At 37.6% G+C, this 21,718-nt stretch overlaps 1 protein-coding gene across 14 annotated transcripts in view; it reads right to left on the reverse strand.

Moving 5' to 3' along the window:
• NCOA6 (nuclear receptor coactivator 6) overlaps positions 1-21,718 on the reverse strand; it is a 97,493-nt gene that overhangs the window by 37,687 nt on the left and 38,088 nt on the right. For 12 of the 14 annotated variants that reach the window (XM_073792900.1, XM_019950690.3, XM_019950689.3 and 9 more), the window contains 4 exons: positions 20,581-20,686; positions 15,271-15,552; positions 11,262-11,417; positions 5,501-5,623 (listed from right to left, as the gene is read on the reverse strand). In XM_073792900.1, the coding sequence (XP_073649001.1) occupies positions 5,501-5,623; positions 11,262-11,417; positions 15,271-15,505 (514 nt within the window). In that variant the 5' untranslated portion in view covers positions 15,506-15,552; positions 20,581-20,686. Of the gene's footprint in view, positions 1-1,354; positions 1,443-5,500; positions 5,624-11,261; positions 11,418-15,270; positions 15,553-20,580; positions 20,687-21,718 lie in introns of those variants that run through there. The other 2 variants (XM_019950685.3, XM_019950691.3) reach the window with 2 other exon arrangements.

The following is a 21,718-nucleotide window of genomic DNA, read 5'->3' on the forward strand; positions in this document are numbered from 1 at the left end:
GGATCAATTTTAGTTGTCTTTTCAAAGAAATATCCTTTGGTTTTGCTGCTCTGTTCCATTGGGTTTTTTAATTCATACTTTACTTATCTCTGCTCTTACCTTTATTATTTCCTTCCTCCTAAATTATTACTTTGCTGTTCTTTTTCTCAATTCTTAAGTCAGACATTTGGCCTGTTAATTTTCATTTGATGTTCTGCTCTAATATAAGTATCTGAGGGCTCAAATTTTCTTCCAAATGCTATACTGTCTACATCTCACAAGTTTTGATATGTACCATTCTCATTATTCCCTTCTAAATATTTTCTAATGTCCATCATGATTGCTTTTTAAAAAATCATTGGGTATTTAGAACATATTTTAAAATTTCTAAAAATATGGGATATTTTAGTTGGTCAGTTTTTTTTTTCTTCTTCTTCTGCTTCTTTGTTTTTGGCCACTGACTTGACTTAATTGCACTGTGGTCAGAGAAAATGATCTGTGTGTTACCAATATTTGGTATTTACTGAAACCTGATGTGGGAATAACATATGGTCAATTTATATAAATGTTACTCTTGTAAAGATTAAGAATTCTTGAATTTTTAGTGTATGGTTTCTGAATATATCCATTATATCAAACTATTCTAATTATATTATTCAAGCTTTCTTTATCCTTACTAGTTTTTGCTCAATCCATCAATCACTAACCCAGGTGTGTTAAAATCTCCCCTAGGATTTGCTATCTATATGAATTCTGACCATTTTTGCCTCACATATTTTGAGGCTAGGTTATTAAGAACACAAAAGTTTAGCTATCTTCCTAAATTCTTCTTTTTATATTATACAGTGGTCCTTTTCATCCTCAGTAATGCTTTTTATCTGATAAAAATATTGTTATACTCCTTTTTGTTGGTTAATATTCATCTGGTTTCTCTATTTTTCTCTATCCTTTTAACTATGAACTGAGACCTTATGTTTTATATCATTCCTGTAAGAGCACATAACTAAATCTGAGATTATTATTCAATCTATTAATCACTTTCTTTTTATCAGTGCTTATAATTCATTTGCATTTACTGTTAATTACTGGTATATTCTGGTTTATCATTTTATGATACCACTGCTTTTTACCCTTCTTTTTCTATGCTGTTTTCCTACTTTTCCTGAATTTTATTGTATTGTTTTCATCATGCCCTTCCTGTCTACCCCCCCACTACTAGTTTAGAAGCTATACATTCTATTATTTTAGTGATATTTTAAAAATGTCAACAGACATATCTGACTTAATGTCAAAAGACCATATATGATCATCATTATTACTAAATAAGTCAACGCTTATTTAGATTTACCCCATGTTTACCAATTATTTAGCTCACCATTCCTTCTTAGCTCTTAATTCTTCCATCTTAGGTTCAATTTTCTTCTTCCTGAAGTACATCCTTGGGCAGTTCAATTAGCAAGGGTCTGTTAATGGTAAATTCTCTTAGTCTCTTTAAAAAGGTCTTTAATTCATACTACTCTTGATACTATAGCTTTGTTTAAAATTCTGGGCTGTTAATAATTTTCTCATCACTTTGAAAATATTATTCTAATATTTCATGGCTTCCAATGTTGCCACTGAGAAATTAGCTGTGGGTCTGATAATCTTCCCTTTGTAAATAACTGGTCTTTGATTCTGAGTTGCTTTTAACATTCTCTTTGTTTTTCACGCTCTGTAGTTTTACAATTTTGTGTCTAGATGTGAATTTATTTTTATTTGTAGGGCTCAGAATTACTGGACTTCTGAATCTGAGGGCTCATGTCTTTCATCAATTCTGGAAAAATTTCAGCCATTCTCTCTTTCACTATTGTCCCTCCTCAATTTCTTTATCTTCTTCTGGAACTCTTTTCAGATATACATTCAACTTTTCATCTTATCCTTCACTTCTCTTGACCTCTTTCATATTTCCATCTCTTAATTTATTGTCTGCTGTATTCTGGGTAATTTCTTCAAAATCATCTTCCAATTCAGCTGTGTCTAATTTGCTGAATAAGTTATTCACTTCAATAATTTTAAAATTTCTATAAGTTCTGTTTTTCCCCCAAATTCACTTTGTGTTTTGATAGCGCCTTGTCCTCTTCTTAGAATTTTCATAATTTTAAACATGCTGATATTCCTATTATCTAGAATTCTGGAGGGAGGGACTCTAATTTAAATTTTATGAATTTGGAGTAGGCTTTATGAGAAATCTGCAGTGGTTTGGGGTGAGAGCTTCAACGATTATTACCACTTTAGGACCACTTAATAACTTAGCTTAGCTGTACCTGGGTCATTTCAATAATACATTAAATGTCCAACATACATAAGGATAGAGAAGACAATTCTACAACCACCCTTTCTCCCACTCCTCAGCTAGAGCCCAGACCAAGAGAGACAAGTTTTGCATTTGTCTCCTTGTGCCAGAGAGTGAAAATTTTCTAATCTACCTTTTACTGAAAATCCTGGCTTCATGAAGGATTCCTAATTCTAACTACTTTATGTGGACCCAAGGCAAGGCTTCAAATTTTATCCCTCTTGGCCATTAAAACTCAAATTTCTTAGCCCCTGCAGCATCTCCTCATTTGTTTACTGCTATTCAAATTTCTTCTTTGACTTCGTTCTTGCCCTGGGGATTTCCCTTACTGTCTTACAAGCTCAGCTGTGCATTAAATGTTATATTTCATCCAGCATTTTCAGGTGTTTTGTAGTTGGGAGAGGGCAATTAGGTAAATGTTTACCTGTTAAAAATGGATTTGTTTCTACCGGTTTGCAGGGCAGAAACTGAGACACAGATGTAGAGAACAAACGTATGGATACCAAGGGGGGAAAGTGGCAGGGGGGTGGGGGTGGAGGTGTGATGAATTGGGAGATTGGGATTGACATGTATACACTGATGTGTATAAAACTGATGACTAATATGAACCTGCTGTATAAAAAAAATAGATAACTAATAAGAACCTGCTGTATATAAAAATAATTAATAAAGAATGGATTTGTTTCTGAGGAACCCCACCCCATTTTTCAAAGATGGTAATTAGACAGTGAGAAAGTTCTTAGGAGATAAGAAGAAACAGGTTTTCTTAGTCTACAATCAGCTTCCTATCCTCAGAAATGTTTAAGTGCATGCTGGCTACATGCTTAGTAGAGATACTATAGAATACATTCCAGCACTATGTGGGAATCTGGACTAGAGCCATGATTCACAACTGGGGGCAATTTCGTCCCCCAAAGGGTGTTTGGAAATGTCTGGAGACAGTTTTGGTTGGAAAAACCTGGGGGAAAAAGGTGGTGGTGCTACTGGCACCTGATAGGAGGCCAGGGATGCTGCTGAACATCCTACAGTGCATAGGACAGCTCCCCACAGGAAAGAATTATCAGTTCAAAACATCAATAGTGACACATGACTAAATGACTAGTATGGTATAATCACTAATCTTGGGATTCTATGAGGCTATGAAAAGAAAATAGGCTACGGATTCGGTTTTCATTACGAAAGACTCCTGCTTATCAGTCAACTTTCTGTTGCCAATGCTAAGAGAAGAAAATGGCATTAAGAATAATTTAGTGTAAGACATTCTAGATACACAATTCCAAAGTTATTTATTATTGTTTTAGAGGTTAGTTAAGGTCTCTTTCCCTTGAAAAATTTATCTGTTTAACCAAATGTTAAATTTTGTTTGCATCCACTATCCCAATGGACAACAGAAAAAAAACATTCTTAAAGTATGCTTGGCAGTAAAGAAAGACACCTAGGGGTTAAAATGTTACTGTGACTACAGATCATTACTAATTGATTTTTCCTGAAACTTTACACTGTATATATTATCATAGTGTCCTTCATTAAATACCAGTCTAACCTAATTTCAACCTAAAGCTTCTAAGTTTCCTATGTTGATAATGAACTACCTACACATCACTAAAATTTACACTCACTTTTCAGAGATGCTTAGTAAATATGCCTGCTATTTGCCAGATACTAGGAGAGCTTGCAATTAGTGTGTTGATATTGTTTTAAGAGTCCTAATGTTTTAAGGCTGGAAGAGATCTATAACATTGTTTCTAGGACATAATTAAATATGTTTACAGCTAACTAAGGCTAGTAAATATTAAGACATCTGGCCAGAAATTGAGACCAGAACCCAGATTTCCTGAGTCTCATCCTAGGTCTAGTCTTTCTTTCACTAACTATATGCAACTTGGCTAAACTCTGCCCACTCTTCTTCTGGTCCTGGTTCTTCAGTAGTGGCAACAGCGTCACCTATAATCTCTCATCAAGCTGCCTTAACACCAAATGCTCAGACTTCTATGGAGAACTATATCTTTTAACTCCCTACTATAGGTTCCAGGTTGGTTATTTTATATTTACTATATAGTACTCCAAAACAGCCCAACAACACAGGCCCTGACACATAACAGGAACTCAGTAAATGTTTGCTATATGGCTCAGGGCTCATCCATCTTTAAGCATGAGCTCAAAAGATTATAGGCACTACTATCTCATTTTATAGGTGAAGAAACTGTTGCCTGGAGAGTTACACTGACTAGCTTGAGGTAAACACTAAATGGCAGTGCCAGGATAAAAACCTAGTTCCAATTCTATATGGCCAAGTCTTCAGCTACAGTTCAGAAAAATGGCTTTATAAATTGAGCTTCTCTATTCTGCTGCATTTCTTCAAGAGCTACTGTGGTAGATGGGGAGGTGAATTATTGGGTATAGTTTCAGGTACTTACTCTCCTTCAACCATAGCAGCTGTGCTTTTCTGGCTTATTTGAATAAAAGATCCTGCAGCAGAAAAAGTTTGAAAGCCACTAGTGCTGTGAAAATAGCACTGACCTGGGGAGTTAGAGCTGTGATATTAGCCCACTGCTACTTGACCCAGGGCAAATTGCTTCCTTTCTGTGAACTCCACAGGTTCCTTAGCTTCAAATGAGAGAGCCAACTCAATTCTAATATTCTGTGACTCACAGAATATTGAGTTCAATCCCTAAGAAATTTCAGGACTGCTAAAAAGTTAGCAAAAAATTTATAACTCTCTCAAATTCTGAAGAGATAAAAACACAATATTCCACATACTTCTGCAGATTACACATAAGCATGCAAGAACTCTCAGCTCACAGATTCTCAGTCACAGAGAAAGGTGGGAGTTGGAAAGCTACACTATGCTATAAACACCCTCAGGGTAGAAGATGTTTTATTCAGTTCTACTTTCAACACTTAGCATAGGTCCTGTCATACAATGAAAACTCAATAAATGTTTGCTGCATGGTTCAGGGCTCATCTACCCTTAAGCATAAGCCCAAAAGATCACAAAGACTGTATATGCTCCATGCTCTGTGATTCTAGCCTCCTGAGAGTATAGATTCACGTCTTGCTTTCCTGAACCAATAAACAGAAATGTGTCAGGAACCCCCACCTATCTTGCAGGACCCAAATGATCATACACTAGCAAATAAAGCCAAAAAAGGAAACTAGTAAAATGTCATACAATTGAGTAGATCTCACCTGGACCACCGGCCATGGGAAATCCCGCCTCTATCCTAACTGAATTTCCGGCTCCCATGGGTCCATTCATTCTCACATCTTGGCTTCGGTTCTGAGCCAAAGCAAGGTTGATAGCACCTTCCCCTGAAAATGATAGGTAGGTTAAAAAAGGAAATCATCAGAATAAGATGCAAATTTCGTTTAAAAACAGATATGCGAGAGCTTTAGTTTTATGTGTGTTTTTTTTTTTTTGCAGTACGTGGGCCTCTCACTGTTGTGGCCTCTCCCGTTGCGGAGCAACAGGCTCCAGACGCGCAGGCTCAGCGGCCATGGCTCACAGGCCCAGCCGCTCTGCAGCATGTGGGATCTTCCCAGACCGGGGTACAAACCCGTGTCCCCTGCATCGGCAGGCAGACTCTCAGCCACTGCGCCACCAGGGAAGCCCAGTTTTATGTGTTTTTGAAGAATTACGGTAAGTTTACCACCACAAAAAGGGTGAGTTCAATACTATACAGGTCTTTCTTCAACCTCACCTGAGCAGGTTCACTTACATGAAGCACAGGGAGAACATAACCAATTCTCACAATACAGCAGACAGACAATCGTTAATGATGTATGGCATCAGCAGAGAGCTTGGAACTCTGAATATTTATTTTCAACCAACTCACCTTGAATGTGTGTGTGTAGGAAGAAAATATTCTCAGAAAGTCTCAAAATCCTAGATTACGTTTTGGGAATTTATGATCAGAAATAAGAAACACGAGTAGGTTTAATGGAGAAAGAACATAGGATGGCATGGGGACACTGTGATATTTGTAAGCAAAATATCATTTCCCTTTCAATGACTGCAGTATAAATAGATATGCAGCAGAGAAATTCATGCAATGAAGAGTAGACAGGTTGCTACTAATCTACCTCTGAGACATCTTACGATAAAGACCAACATTTTGTATAGGGTTTTTAATGCTTACAAAATTGTATTTCATTTGAACCTCACAATAGCCTGGTAGGTAATGTCACTAAAAGTGTTCCAATTGAGTAGACTCTAAAGTTAGAGGCAATTTAAATCTCACTTGATAAAAAGGTCTCTGAAACAAGTTTTGGGATGCCTCCTTGTGTTTAATCCCAAACTTTGACTACTGTTACTCTGGAAGACAGCACCACCTTGTGGGAAGATAAAAGTATAGCTAGCCTGTGGCTGAAATTTTGAAAGGGTGCGTTCACCTTGTTCCTTAACTTAATGTTTTACAGAGCAAGATGATAAAGAAGGAAGCCAATGAGGGCACAGCAGTTTCCTCTGTCTTGTCACTGATCTAGGTCAGCTAGATAAATAGATAAAATATTAAGTATTTTAACCCGGCAGGTAGCTTGGTAATAGGGAACAAATATACTACCAATTAAGTGACCAATCACCAGGGGCTACAAGATGTTCTAAGTTGCCTATGGGAGTCAGGAAGAAAAGAGAAAAGAGAATACAGATCTTGAGGGTTTCCACTAAAGGGAAAGAACTATTAATACACTAAACTTGCTAAGACATTCTAGGTGGAAAGAGTATTGTTCTTGAAATGGACATCAGATCATGTAAATGGCTTGTGGCTGCTATTGACAGCCCAGACGTGGTCCTTGCCTTATCTCTCTAACCTCAACTCACACTACTTTCTCCTTCAATAACAAGGATTCAGCCTCAGTGGCATTTTTTTTACTTTCTTAGGCACACAAACGCACTTCTCACCTCAAGGCCTTTGCACATGTTGTTCTCTCTGCCTAGAACAGTTCTTCCGCACTCTTCACATAAACCAACTTCTCAATTTTCAATGTAATCTTAAGTGTCACATGCCCCAAAACGCCTTCTCCAATCTTCTTATCTAAGGTGAGGTCACCCTTATCAGAACATCTTGTTACTTCTTCAGAGCACATCCCATGTATCAACAGTTACTTATTCATTCACTTTTAGTTATTAACAGTTAATTAATAGTTATTAACAGTAACCCCCTTTACTCTCAAGTTCCTAATTTAGATGATAAATTATATGGCCACCTTATTAATTATATCCTTTAAACACTGAACAGTGCCTGGTACACAGTAGGCACTCATTAGCTATTTACTGGCTATATGATGAACAGTCATCTTATTTTAACCTTACAAAGAATCATAGGCATTTTTCTATATGATAAATGCATTCCTTGAAAACCTCGCAGTCTATAAAAATCTCACACTGAAAATAATAGGTTTTATGGGAAAAACAGTGTTGAGGCAAACTCAAAACCCATGCGGCTTTGTAACCAGAGCGCTAATAAAAACAAAAATTGGTGTAGGCAACATACCCCAAAACAGCAGAATGAAAATGACTGGTTAAAGGTGGGAAATAATGTAGCTGCAGTGGACCTTTAAGCCAGTGGAGGCCACCATTAAGGTGGGCACAGGAGAAACTGAAACTTCACAAGCTGAGAGCCATGCAATGCTGAGGGTATACTTCTGGGGAAGGTACCTGAGTGTAACTTCTCATTCTTAATTTTCCTGAAATAAAGCTGAAAGGACTCCCACCTATGTAGCAACAGATCTAAAGGCTATTTGGCTTTTCTTGTGGACAATTAACCCTTCTATTGCTACTAGTCTAACTCCCCTTGCCCAGGGCGTAAAAAAAATCACAATATGAATGAAACACAATTTCCACACTATACTACTGTTATTCTCCTATTTGCCACCTGCACATAAGCGTAAGCTAATTGTTGTCAAGGAAACACACATAGAGAACACTACTGGCTCTCCAACTTGCTGATGGGGGTTGGCAAACTATGGCTTGTGGGCCAAATCTAGTCTGCTGCCTGTTTATTTAAATAAGTGTTATTGGAACACAGCACATTCATTTATTTACATATTGCCTATGGCTGTTTTTGCACTACTACTGTAGAGCTGAGTTGTCTTGACAGAGATCTTCTGGCCCACAGAGCCAAAAAAATTTATTCTCTGGCCCTTGACACAGACTCCTGCTTTAAATCAGAATGAATTTACAGAGGAGTCACAAAATGTCCTCAAAAAAGACATCTCCCCAACTCCCTGGCCAAAACTCAAAAGGGTACGGGGAGTATTCTTCAAAGGAGAACAGTCTGTTGGGAGGAACAACCTGTCCCTCCAGCCCTGCAGCAGACACCACGACAGTGGCAATACCTTCTCTTACAACTTAAAAGGCATCAGCCCATCACCAGTTTCACAAAAGCAACAGCTATTGCCACCACTTTCACTCCTGCCTGAATTCCCAGGGAGTGTGGAAAGAGAAAAGGAGATCACCTGGGAACATATGTGTACCCTAAAAGTTAAAGAACTCTTTTCTGTAATGTGATTATCACTGCCATATGTAAATTTCATAATTTCTTGTAATATATGTTATCTATTTGGCTTCCTTGCTAGTACTTGTATTTTAATTTATGGCTGTAACGATAAAGGGGAATCAGCATCTTACCCTTTTAAGAATCTGTAGGAAGTAGGTATGATTAAGAGAAGAAACTGGTGTTTCCTTTCTCCAGAGGAAAACACTACCACAAAGCCCTTTTAATTCAGGTAAATAGGTAAGAGAGACTATAAAATGTTTGGGGTTTTAAAGAAACTGCTTATATGTTTCTTATAAAAAATACATGTGCTTATGTGCTTATAAAGCATAAACAGCCTATATAGTGTTATTACCAATAGTTATTTGACTTCTACTCTTCCCAGAAGTTCATCCTAGGGCTTCCCTGGTGGCGCAGTGGTTGAGAGTCCGCCTGCCGATGCAGGGGACGCGGGTTCGTGCCCTGGTCCGGGAAGATCCCACATGCCGCGGAGCAGCTGGCCCTGTAAGCCACGGTCACTAAGCCTGCATGTCTGGAGCCTATGCTCCGTAACGGGAGAGGCCACAACAGTGAGAGGCCCGCGTACCGCAAAAAAAAAAAAAAAGTTCATCCTACATCCAATACATTGCTGTGAATTAATTTTACTTTTCTGAATCCTTTTAGATAATCCAACATTTTTCGAAACAAACTGGTTATTGTTTAAGCCACTGTTTCCTTGTTTATCAAATTATGGATTTTACCCCATTTCTCAATCTATATATCTCTGAATAATCTCTCTAAATAATCTGTTTGTTGATATCGCCCCTTCTGGGGCACAGCAACCTACAATCTTAACTGCATAAAATGTGTCTCACTCCTACATACAATATGTTGACCTTTCGGTTACTGAGGTTCAATGGAGCATTTAGGTCCTATGCAAGCACAGGGTCAGGAGGGCTTGGTCCACCAGGGCAAGAAAAGGCTGGAATCACTCACTGGTTGCCACCTTGTTTACAACAACACAGGAGGGGAAAAGAAGGTTTTAGTTCATTGGGCACCAAAAGATAGAATCTCCTTTGTGCTTCCCCATACTTGGTACTTACATCTCTCAGGTTTGTCTCCCTCATCAAGGTCATGAGCTCCTTTTGAGTTTATAATGACAAAGACCATATTTTATTTATCATTTATTCTGAGGGCTGAAGCAAAGTGTTACTATTATATATGTGCTTCCCTTGCTTTCATTCAACATATGTTTATTAAAGAACTTGACATGTACAGGCAAGCAAAAATTCAACAATGAGTGAAACAAGGTATGGTCCCTGCCCCTACTGGAGCTTGCAGTCCATGGGGGAACAAAACAATCATCAAATAACTGCTTTAATCAAAGTGTGAGAAAATGATCTGAGGGAGGAAAAAAACAGACTTTTGTAAAAGTACATGAAAAAAGACCCTGACTTAGTCAAGGAGTTCAGAAAACACCTCCTCAAGATTTAAGCTGGAAAAAAAAAAGATTTAAGCTGATACTTGAAGGCTGAGTAGGTATAACTAAGGGAAAGGGGAATGGTAGGGAACAATATCCATATAGAGAAGACATCAATGCAAAGGACTCCTGGCAGGAAGATGAAATGCATATTCAAGGAACCTAAAAGAAAGCTGAGGAGGCTAGAATAGATAGCAAGGAAGAAGGAGGAGAGTTGTAAAAGATAAGGCTAGATGAGAAAGGTAGAGGTCAGACCATGCAAAGCCTGAGTTTGGTCATTATTCTGTGAATAACAGCAAGCCACAGCAGGGTTTTAAGCTGTGTGTGTATACTCCATATTTTCATTTTCATTTATTTATTTATTATTATTATTTTTTATGGTGCGCGGGCCTCTCACTGTTGCGGCCTCTCCCGTTGCGGAGCACAGGCTCCAGATGTGCAGGCTCAGCGGTCATGGCTCATGGGCCCAGCCGCTCCGCAGCATGTGGGATCTTCCCGGACCGGGGCACGAACCCGTGTCCCCTGCATCGGCAGGCGGACTCTCAACCACTGCGCCACCAGGGAAGCCCCATATTTTCATTTTTAAAAGATCATTCTGTCAAAAACATCTGAAAAATGAATACTGCTACAAAAGGATTGTTCAGGGCCTCCTAGTCTCTGTTAGATAAATAAATACTAAATAAGGCTTATTGGGTGGAAGGAAGCAACTGAAATTAGTTATTCTTTAAAAGACAAATCAGTCCTTGGTTAGGGTACCAGTAAAATCAAAGTCTGACAGAATGACAGCCAACATCAGCCAAGGAAATGGAGTCTGAGGCTGTGGATGCTGAAGCGTCAGGACCCAACCAGAGCCTCAATTCCTCTTTATCCTAAGGTGCTGCAATGTAAAGCACAGGTGACATGAGTTATTTGGTATTCTGAATTCAACTTGAGAGGAACAGACAAAGCAGCACATGCTATATTCTACTGTTCCTATAATCTGGGTCCAGACATGCACCTTCAATCTGAACGGAGAGAATTCCCAGATCCCGAAGCTGCTGGTTGTTGCTCTGAGCCAGGATCCGTAGCCGCTCCGCTGCTTCCCGGGGGATGTTGAATGTCACACGCACGCTGTTCCAGGGCTCTACCTTCTGTACCTTTAGCTTGCTGGATTCTTGGTCATGAAAGAAAGAGAATAATATTAGTAATCTTTTAGCCATCAGAAGACATGGAATGAACAACAACAACAACAAAGTAAAAGAACAAGGTAGAATACCAGTATGGAGTAGCTGAGAGAGTTTAAGCTTTGGTATTAGATAGACTTTATTATTATTTTGTTTTTTAATAAATTTATTTGTTTTATTTATTTATTTATCTATTGATTAATTTTTGGCTGCTTTGGGTCTTCGTTGCTGCGTGTGGGCTCTCTCTAGTTGCAGTGAGCGGGGGCTACTCTTCGTTGTGAAGCACGGGCTCTAGGCACACGAGCTTCAGTAGTTGTGGCTCGCGGGCTCTAGAGTGCAAGCTCAGTAGTTGTGGCACACAGGCTTAGTTGCTCCGCGGCATGTGGGATCTTCCTGGACCAGGGCTCGAACCTGTGTCCCCTGTATTGGCAGGCAGATTCTTAACCACTGCACCACCAGGGAAGCCCAGACTTTAAGTTTAATCCCAGCTGTACCACTTAGCACCTGGGTGACCATGAACAAGTTATTTCACATTTCTGAAACTTACCTTTCTCGTCTCTAAAACCATGAAAAAACTACTTCATGAGATTGTGTTAAATGAGATAATAATATGCCAAAAATCTAGCATAGGATCTGACACACCATAGGCACTAAATAAATGGAAAGCAGTAAGATGGAGTAAGGAACATAAGAGAGAAGGGAGAGATAAGTTTAAATTAATAGAATAAGGTCTACTTTTGGACTCAGTTCAATGTATGTGAACTGAGAAGCTAAGAATATTTAAGTTTCAAATTTCAAGTGAAATTTTATAAAAATTTAACTGGCAGATAGGCCAATTGTAAGATATTAGGGAATCTGTAGCTACAATTCACTAAACTTAAAGAAAGAGCACTAAAAAGGAAAATAGTAGATTCACTTATAAAATGTTAAGCAATTTTACTTCTTCAAACGAAACAATTGAAATTTTAATACTCATATTTAAATTTTCACTGGGCCTCTCTGTGAAAGATATTCATAGAGGGAGGGAGCAAACATTTCTTCCAATATCCTATAAATGCTTCAATTTAAGGAAGGCTTAAATCTTGATTCTTTATGTGTCTCATTTTTAATCTTTTTCTACTTTAAACAATTTCTACTGAAGCATACCAAACTGAGGAGAAAAGCAACATAAATTTGACAACTACATTTCAGTTAGGATATAAAAACATTACATTTCAGCAAATCTGAAAAGTCAATGCAAACTTTAGAACATGTTTTAAAATTAAGATGCAAAAGTTAAACTAATTGAGGAGGTAATGTTGTCTGTAATTATATTTCACAGATGGAATGCAAATCCCAGGTCCAGTTAAATAATAATAAAACATTTTTCCCCAACAACCCCAGACAAAATAATTTTCTCTTTTGTTATAAACTCAGTTACATTAAATCTCTTACATCCTCCATTCAATTATACATTCCAGTATTGAGAAAATGGTCATACAGGAATATCTATTCTCAAAATAAGAAATATATATGGATACAGGAAAGTGCCTACATGTTGCCTAAAGCCACTGCCACCTCCAAAATCATTATACGTTATACATTTATCCAGACAGGGAGTCCACTTGTTCTTATGTGGAAAAAAGAGACCATTTGCTAAGAGCAGAAGGTTAATACAATCACAGAGATTTAGGAAGGATTATGCAATATTTAGTTCAAGTCTATTTTATAGGTGAGGAAACTGAAGCCCAGAAAGTCTAAGAGATTTGCCCAGAATCCAGTGGCTACCTAGCAGCATCATGGCGTAAGAATCCAGACCTGCTTTTCAGGTCATTTTTCTTTCCATGATATTTATGCATCCAAACAGCAAAAGGTAGGGAGCTTGAGATCCTGGTACCACAGAGTATAGATGCTTCAGGGCTTCTTCCCAATCTGAACAGTACTGCAATCTTATACTTATGTGGTCTAGACAAACATTAAATTTGCTTATGACATTATCTACTTGTGATAAGCCTGCAGAAAAATCTTTAACTGTAACAGTTATATTTTATCAAAATTTTTAACTTCCATCATATTTGAGAACATCTGACTTAAAATACTTTTTGGATCAAGACTATAACTGATAACCGTAAGTCTGAGTTTGCTAATTTATTTAAAAGCCATTAATAAACTAATTCAGCAATTTAAAAACAAGAAAAAAATGTGGATAATTAAGAGCAATGAGCAGGACTTCCCTGGTGGTCCAGTGGTTAAGAATCCGCCTTCCAATGCAGGGGACGCAGGTTTGATCACTAAGATCCCAAATGCCGTGGGGCAACTAAGCCTGCACACTGCAACTACTGAGCCCGTGTGATCTGGAGCCTGCGCCCCACAACTAGACAGCCTGAGTGCCGCAACTACTAAGCCTGCGAGCTCTAGAGCCCAAGGCCAAAACTAGAGAGAAGCCCATGTGCTACAACAAAGAGTCCGTGTGTCACAACGAAAGATTCCACATGCCGCAATGAAGATGCCACGTGCCGCAACTAAGACCCAACACAGCCAAATAAATAAATAAATATTTTTTTAAAAAAGAGCAATGAACAATTTCAGGTGCAGCTAGCCCTTAAGATATGATATATTATGACATGATTATGGTGATAATTACAACTTTCACCATAGAAGTCTCTAATACTATGTTAAATAATCCAAAACTACAGAGAAGTCTTATATAACATAGCAAAAAAAGGACCCTTGGAAAAAAAGACAGCTCTCCTCCTGACATCAATTCTAATGAATAAGACCCCAAAACCTAAAAAAGTTGGTTAGCACTTAATCAAGTCAAGATCTGTGATAAAAGGATAAAATCTAGGCTTTGTACTATGTCTGAAGGAATTAAATAATTGTGCTACCTAGAAAATATGGAGAACATCTAAACCAAAGTTGACAAGCACAACTTCCCACAAGACCACTACAGGTTATCTAAATGTGTGAAGAGGACAGATGGGACTGTCGTGAGGGGAGGGCCTGCCTTCAGTGGCAGCTGCTACTCAGCACCACCTGGGATAGGAGAGCTCAATGTTATCTGACCTTTCCTGTTTAAAGACAAATCTAAAATATGAATTTATTTATTTATTTATTTTGGCAGTACGCAGGCCTCTCACTGCTGTGGCCTCTCCCGTTGCGGAGCACAGGCTCCGGAAGCGCAGGCCCAGCAGCCACGGCCCAAGGGCCCAGCCGCTCCGCGGCACGCGGGATCCTCCCGGACTGGGGCATGAACCCGCGTCCCCTGCATCGGCAGGCGGACTCCCAACCACTGCGCCACCAGGGAAGCCCCTAAAATCTGAATTTTAATGTAAAATACCTCATTTTTAAAAGCAGTGGCAATGAAATTCAAACATTAAAAAAAAAAACAACCCAAAAATTAAAGTGGACCATAACACATGGCTGTACATGGATACAGCAGGCTATCGGTTAACCTCTGACCTAAAATTTAAAAGAACAAATTTCAGGTTCATTTTAAGTAGAGCCATGGAGTAAAAGATTTTTGTAAGTTTTAAGTCACCTCAAAGATCCAGTCTTACTTCTTCATTTTATAGGTAAGGAAACTAAAGACCAGAGAGCTAAAATTAGATAGAATTACTCCTATCCATTAGAACAGATAATTTAAGGATTACTATGCTAAGTAATGCTTTATTATGTTCAGTTACTCCATGTACTTAAAAAAATACAACAGCATTTCTATTAAAAAAAATCCTAAAATTCCAACTCTGCAATTATAATCAGACTTTCAACCTACTACAACCACAGTTGTATTTGTAAAACTCGAGATAACCATAGAATGACAATTCAAAAAGAGTAACAAGAAGGAAAAATAAAGCAAATTACCCATGTGTAACAAATTGGGCACGTTCTCCAATATTGTGTCCAATTTCCATTTGAAGTCTTTATCATCTATATTTCCTTTGAAGGCCACAAAGATTGTGGAATCCTCCAAAATACTATCACTTTTTGAGTCATCATCTTCTAGTCCAGAGTCAAAATCCATCTCTGAGTCCTCCACTGTTGATGAACACAAGGAAGTATAGATGTCTTCTAAGTTTGGAAGGTCATCCAAAACCATGGTGAATATTATTCCAGAAGCATATGCCAAGTGGACAATAAAAAAACCTTTGAAAACAGAAGATACAAAAAGCATTACAATGCATAATTATACAGTCAACAATGTATAATTATAGTTCTATGAAAACTGTAATTTATTTGCCAAATAATAAGAAAGTACTATAAAAATTAAGAAATTACAGAGAGGATACGCTAGTTTAATTAAGATATTCTATAATAGTTCTTAAAGATACTAGAAATAAAAACATACCAGTTTTAAATAAAATTCCTTTTATTGGTCAGCCTAGAATATGGGTAGAAGGGAACGAAAGATCACAAGAAAATAAAATAGGTATTTTCTGAGAATTAATTCATATTAGCCTTTGGTTGACTCCCACAGAGCAAGACTGGGGTTGACGCCAAGACTCCCCTTACTCCTGTCCTAACAAAAGCTTCAGAGCAGCCAAGGTTTCTAAAGCCCTCTGCTTTAACCAGCAAAGGACAACTTGACCTAACTAAGAGCATCTGCAGGACTACCTAAAATCCTAAAGTTTTTCATGAGGACCATTTAAAACAACTTTTAAAGGGTTATTAATAGTCGCATAGCTGAAAATAATGATTCAGAAACAAAACAAAGACACAAAAATTTAAAAATACTTTTGCAAAAGGAAAATAAGTGGTTAACACATATTTACAGAGGCAAAGAACTATGTCTAGGACAGAACTAAATTACTTTTTAACTTTTAGGTCTAGGGAAGTCACATTTTCTGCTATTTTCAGTTATGTTGCCTACCAAAGAGTACAAATATTAAAGACCACACCATGTGGCCATTTCCTCCATTATCTTTGGGATTGATGATCACATTCTTACCCAAAAGTGAATGAATGGACATTAATTTTCAGCATTTGTGTTAAGCAAGAATGGTATAGAAACATAAGAACCTCACACATATCTTCTAATTTAAAAAAATTCCCTATATAAAGCATAATTAAAGCTATTTTTTTAAAAGATGGATAATAAAAAAAGGACTGAAAATAAACCCACTAAAACGCAAATAGTGATTGTGCTAGGTTGGTAAGATTGTTGGTAAATTTTCTTTTCCTATTTTCCAAAAACGCTATGAGTCATTAGGAAAATGCAAAGCTAAATATGCCGTAATATGGTTATACTACTTGCATAAATAGAAAAAAAGTATCAACTTTTTAAAACTGTTTAACTTTTCTTTTTAAAATAATCACTAAACTTCAAGAGCAAAGGCTTTTCAAAAACCAAACCTAAGCAATTTTAAGGGGGAAAATTCCTCTGTTGTAAATAAAAATGGAAAAAAACTTTTACATTTGAGCAGAGAGTGTCTTATAGTCTGGCAATTATAACCTTTTCTAGTACCATTGGTGTTACAAAGGAACAGTGTAATTTGGATGGTTAAGAAAAAATAGCATGCAAGAGGGAAGAGATATGGGAACATATGTATATGTATAACTGATTCACTTTGCTATAAAGCAGAAACTAACACACCATTGTAAAACAATTATACTCCAATAAAGATGTAAAAAAAAAAAAAAGAAAAAACAGCATTCAGGACTTCCCTGGTGGCACAGTGGTTAAGAACCCGCCTGCCAATGCAGCCCTGGTCGAGCCCTGGTCCGGGAAGATCCCACATGCCGTGGAGCAACTAAGCCCGTGCAGAGCAACTAAGCCTGTGCGGAGCAACTAAGCCCGTGCGCCACAACTACCGAGTTTGTGCTCTAGAGCCTGCAAGCCACAACTACTGAAGCCCACGCACCCTAGAGCCCGTTCTCCGCAACGAGCAGCCACTGCAATGAGAAGCCCATGCACTGCAACGAAGGGTAGCCCCTGCTCACCGCAACTAGAGAAAGCCCGCGTGCAGCAACGAAGACCCAATGCAGCCAAAAATAAATTAATTTATAAAAATTAAAAGAAAATGAAACTTCTTCCAGATAACATATTCTTTGAGATTAATGCCCACTTAAAATCTAAGGATTTACTATCAAAATAATGGAGTAATCTTTGAGTGAAAATGTAGTTCAGTGAAAATTCTCTCCAAGAGTATAGCTGACTAGCTCAAGAGACTCATTTGCTTATTTATGGTCATCTATCATGAGCATGCGCTATTTCTTTGTGTTTGCTAAAATTAACCACCAGTTATCTTGCTCACCCACATAATTTTCAGATTACCTACTGATTTAACTTCTTATTGGGGCTATTTTGATCTTTTATAAAGAATCTAAAAACAAATATGATATTTAGGAGAAATTTTAAAAGCAAGCATATTATTTATTCTACTTGTCCAAGGTAGAATGAAAAAGATTTCCAAATGAAATCATTTCAGGAGTCAAAGAGCTCCAGTTGATAAAGGAAAGCTTTTTTTATGGAAGAATGCCAACTTAAATATAAAAAGATGGTGTCAATAGAAAACCCCCAGTTTTGCAATCCCTAATAAAATAATTCAGGCAAGGATCATCAGTAAGGAAAAAACACTATGTGAAAATTTGACAGAGTTCTGGATAGTTACACGATGTCAAAGTATCATCCCAGATATCTGCTGCTTGGCAAAGGGAAAACTGTAACTTCACAACGGAAAGACTTGACTTCTACCACTTGAATGCAATGATCCACCTCAGCATCATTAACAGAGAAACAACCAGAAATTATGTACAATATTAAGTGCACAGCATTACCTATGAAATATTCCTGCCAAAATGTTTAACCTGAATCTAACAAGTTTTTAACAGGAGACAGAGGAACAAGTTAAAGAACACCATGAGGAAATAATTAGGGAAATCTAGAGTGTAGGATTTCTACAGCACAATTGGCTTGGCCTCTTCAATAAGTCAGTGGTCACAGGGGAAAAAAAGGGTGGGTAGTACTGTTCTACATTAAAAGAGACTTAAGAGCTTTAAAAATCAAGTGCAATGGGGACTTCTCTGGTAGTTCAGTGGTCAAAGAACCCACCTTCCAATGCAGGGGATGCGGGTTCGATCCCTGGTCAGGGAACTAAGATTCCACATGCTGCAGGGCAACTAAGACTGTGCACTCTAGAGCCCGCACACCATAGCTAGAGAGCACGTGTGTGCTGCAACAACTGAGCCCACGTGCCACAACTAGAGAGAAGCCCATGCCACAACGAAGAGCTTGCCTGCCGCAACTAAGACCCAATGCAGCCAAATAAATAAATATTTTTTTAAAATATCAAATGCAATGTACAGTATTTTATTGGATCTTGGTTTGAAAAAAAACAGATGCAAAGCACATTTTTAGGATAATTAGGGAGTTATTACTAATTTTGTTAGGTGTGATAATAATGGTGCTGTGGTTATTTTGGACAATGTTCTTTTTTTTTTTTTTTTTTTTTTTTTTGCAGTACACTGGCCTCTCACTGTTGTGGCCTCTCCCGTTGCAGAGCACAGGCTCCAGACACGCAGGCTCAGCAGCCATGGCTCACGGGCCCAGCTGCTCCGCAGCATGTGGGATCTTCCTGGACAGGGGCACAAACCCGTGTCCCCTGCATCGGCAGGCGGACTCTCAACCACTGCGCCACCAGGGAAGCCCACAATATTCTTATTGTCTCTTAAGACATGCATACTGAAGCATTTATTTATTTTTTTGGCCACATCACATGGCATGAGGGATCTCAGTTCCCTGATCAGGGATCAAACCCGTGCCCCCTGCAATGGAAGCACAGAGTCTTAACAACTGGACTGCCACGGAAGTCCCAAGAGATGCATACGGAAGCATTTTGAGGTAAAATGTCATGATGTCTGCAATTTACTCTTGAAAAAAATGAGGAAAAAACAGATTAATCAAATATAACAAGATGTTAATAATGGCTAATTATAGGTGATGAGTATACAGGTGTTCATTATATTTTTATTTGTACTATAAATTATAAATATTTGAAATTGATCACAATAAAGAATTAATTGTTTAAAAAAAAAAAAAAGGAAAAAGAGGACTTCCCTGGAGGTCCAGTGGTTAAGACTCCACGCTCCCAGTGCAGGGGGCACGGGTTCAATCCCTGGTGGGGGAAGATCCCACATGCCATGTGGTGTGGCCAAAAAAAAAAAAAAGGGAAAAAACAAGCATACCAGAAACATAGTACTGCTCCATGGTAAAACTCTGCCAGACATCAGGAATGCTAAGAAGCTTATCTATGAACATCTTCCAAATCACAGTATGTTTTAAAAATAAACATATTTGAACATATATATTTATAAATATATAAATTTATATATATTACATATATTTAATTACTTACACCAGTCTTTTCCGGTTTAAATATATATTTTATATGTATATTTACATATATTCAGATTCCTATGTGAATAATGGTTAAAAGATTGTCACAGACTATTCAGATTATCTGCCATTTGAGCAAAAAGACAAGATGCTATTATGCACCTCAGAAATCACAAATTCATATACCTACAGGGGTCAGGCACATAAAGTAAGTAAGAGAAGAACACTGAACATTAAATGCATTTGCACATACTGTATGAATGGTTTGGGCAATAGGAAACTTGCATACCCATCTATGCTCAGCAGCTGCTACTCTGTTCCACTTTATTACTTTCTTTCTGGAGGGACAGAAGGTGTTATACAGGCCCAGGACTAACATTCTCAATTTTAAGAATAGACTAAAATCCATATATTTAGTAAAATCTCCAAATTTTAAAATTGATTTATATTTCTGGAAAATACTCTATGGGCCAAATGAAACTCACCGCAGCTGCATATGGCCCACAGGCCATCAGTTTTCAATTTCTAATTAAATCATGACTCACAAGATTGACTGACAGAACACTAGGCCCCAGTATACTACACTGGGTTTGGTGTAGTGCTGGAGAAGACCAGGTATTTAAAACACATTTAAGTCTTATGATGTGCCTCTTGGGAGGTCTATGGACTCCCTGAGAGAGAAAAGAAAAAAAAAAAAAAAAAAGAGATCAAGGTCTTAATCCCAGAGAAACAGAAGGCACTCAAACTTAGAGAATTTTTGCAATGTAACTTTGGTAGTGTCATTCCACTGCTTGGAATTAAGCTGAGCCATACTCACTCTCACATAAGGTTTCACTCACCAAAATGTCTTTCTTAATTTTTATCATTTATCCAGGTCATCTTCTAAGTCCAAACAAGCTGGCATTTTTAGGGCTTCTATTTTAAGGTAGCAGCCAAATAAAAACTCTAAAAAAAAAAAAAAAGGAAAAATAAAAGTACAATATTATACAGAAATTACAGAGGTGACTCATCCTTGCATCAGAATGCAAATATTACAATTTATCAAGTCAACTTAGACATCTTCAGACAATGTTAAAACAGGGTTTTCATTAAATCTGCAAAGAATATTTTTTTTTCCTGAGATCTTAAAGCACTCATCACCAACCAATTCAAAGAATACAGAAGCAAAACTAAGGGACATATACCAGAATCATGAAACTGGGACCCTAAGCCTTTGAGCCCTCTCTATACATTGATTTCTAAATCTGTCAAATTAGAACATTCTTTGACATAAATCGCAGCAATATCTTTTCAGATTCATCTCCTAGAGTAACGGAAATAAAAATAAACGAATGGAACCAAATTAAACTTAAAACCTTTTGCACAGCAAAGGAAACTGTAAACAAAAGACAACATACAGAATGGGAGAAAGTATTTGCAAACAATGTGACTGACAAAGGATTAATTTCCAAAATATAAAAACAACTCATACAACTCAATAACAAATAAACAACCCAATCAAAAAATAGGCAGAAGACCTGAATTTGGCAATTGGGATTAACATGTATACATTTATGTGTATAAAATTGATGACTAATAAGAACCTGCAGTATAAAAAAACAAACAAACAAAAAACAACTAATACTAAACTTTCTTTGGGTTATTTGTATGGAAATATGTTAATATAAATGTTTCAGACACTACATTCTAAGAATCTTATATGTTCTGGTATAATGTTATAAGTCATAATTCTAGCTATTACTTTAAAATGTATATCTCAGAAATAACTAACTTTCCTTGTCAACTGCATTATTATGAACTTTCATCAAATTTTTAACCATGGTCATTTTTAAGTCTTTTGTCATTTACAGACAGTTCTGGGTATACTCTGATGCTTTTGCAAAAATGTTCCTATAAAAGGGTTTCAGGGCTTCCCTGGTGGTACAGTGGTTGAGAGCCTGCCTGCTGATGCAGGGGACACGGGTTCGTGCCCCGGTC

Source organism: Tursiops truncatus, chromosome 15 (assembly GCF_011762595.2).
Source record: "Tursiops truncatus isolate mTurTru1 chromosome 15, mTurTru1.mat.Y, whole genome shotgun sequence".
NCBI lineage: Eukaryota > Metazoa > Chordata > Mammalia > Artiodactyla > Delphinidae > Tursiops > Tursiops truncatus.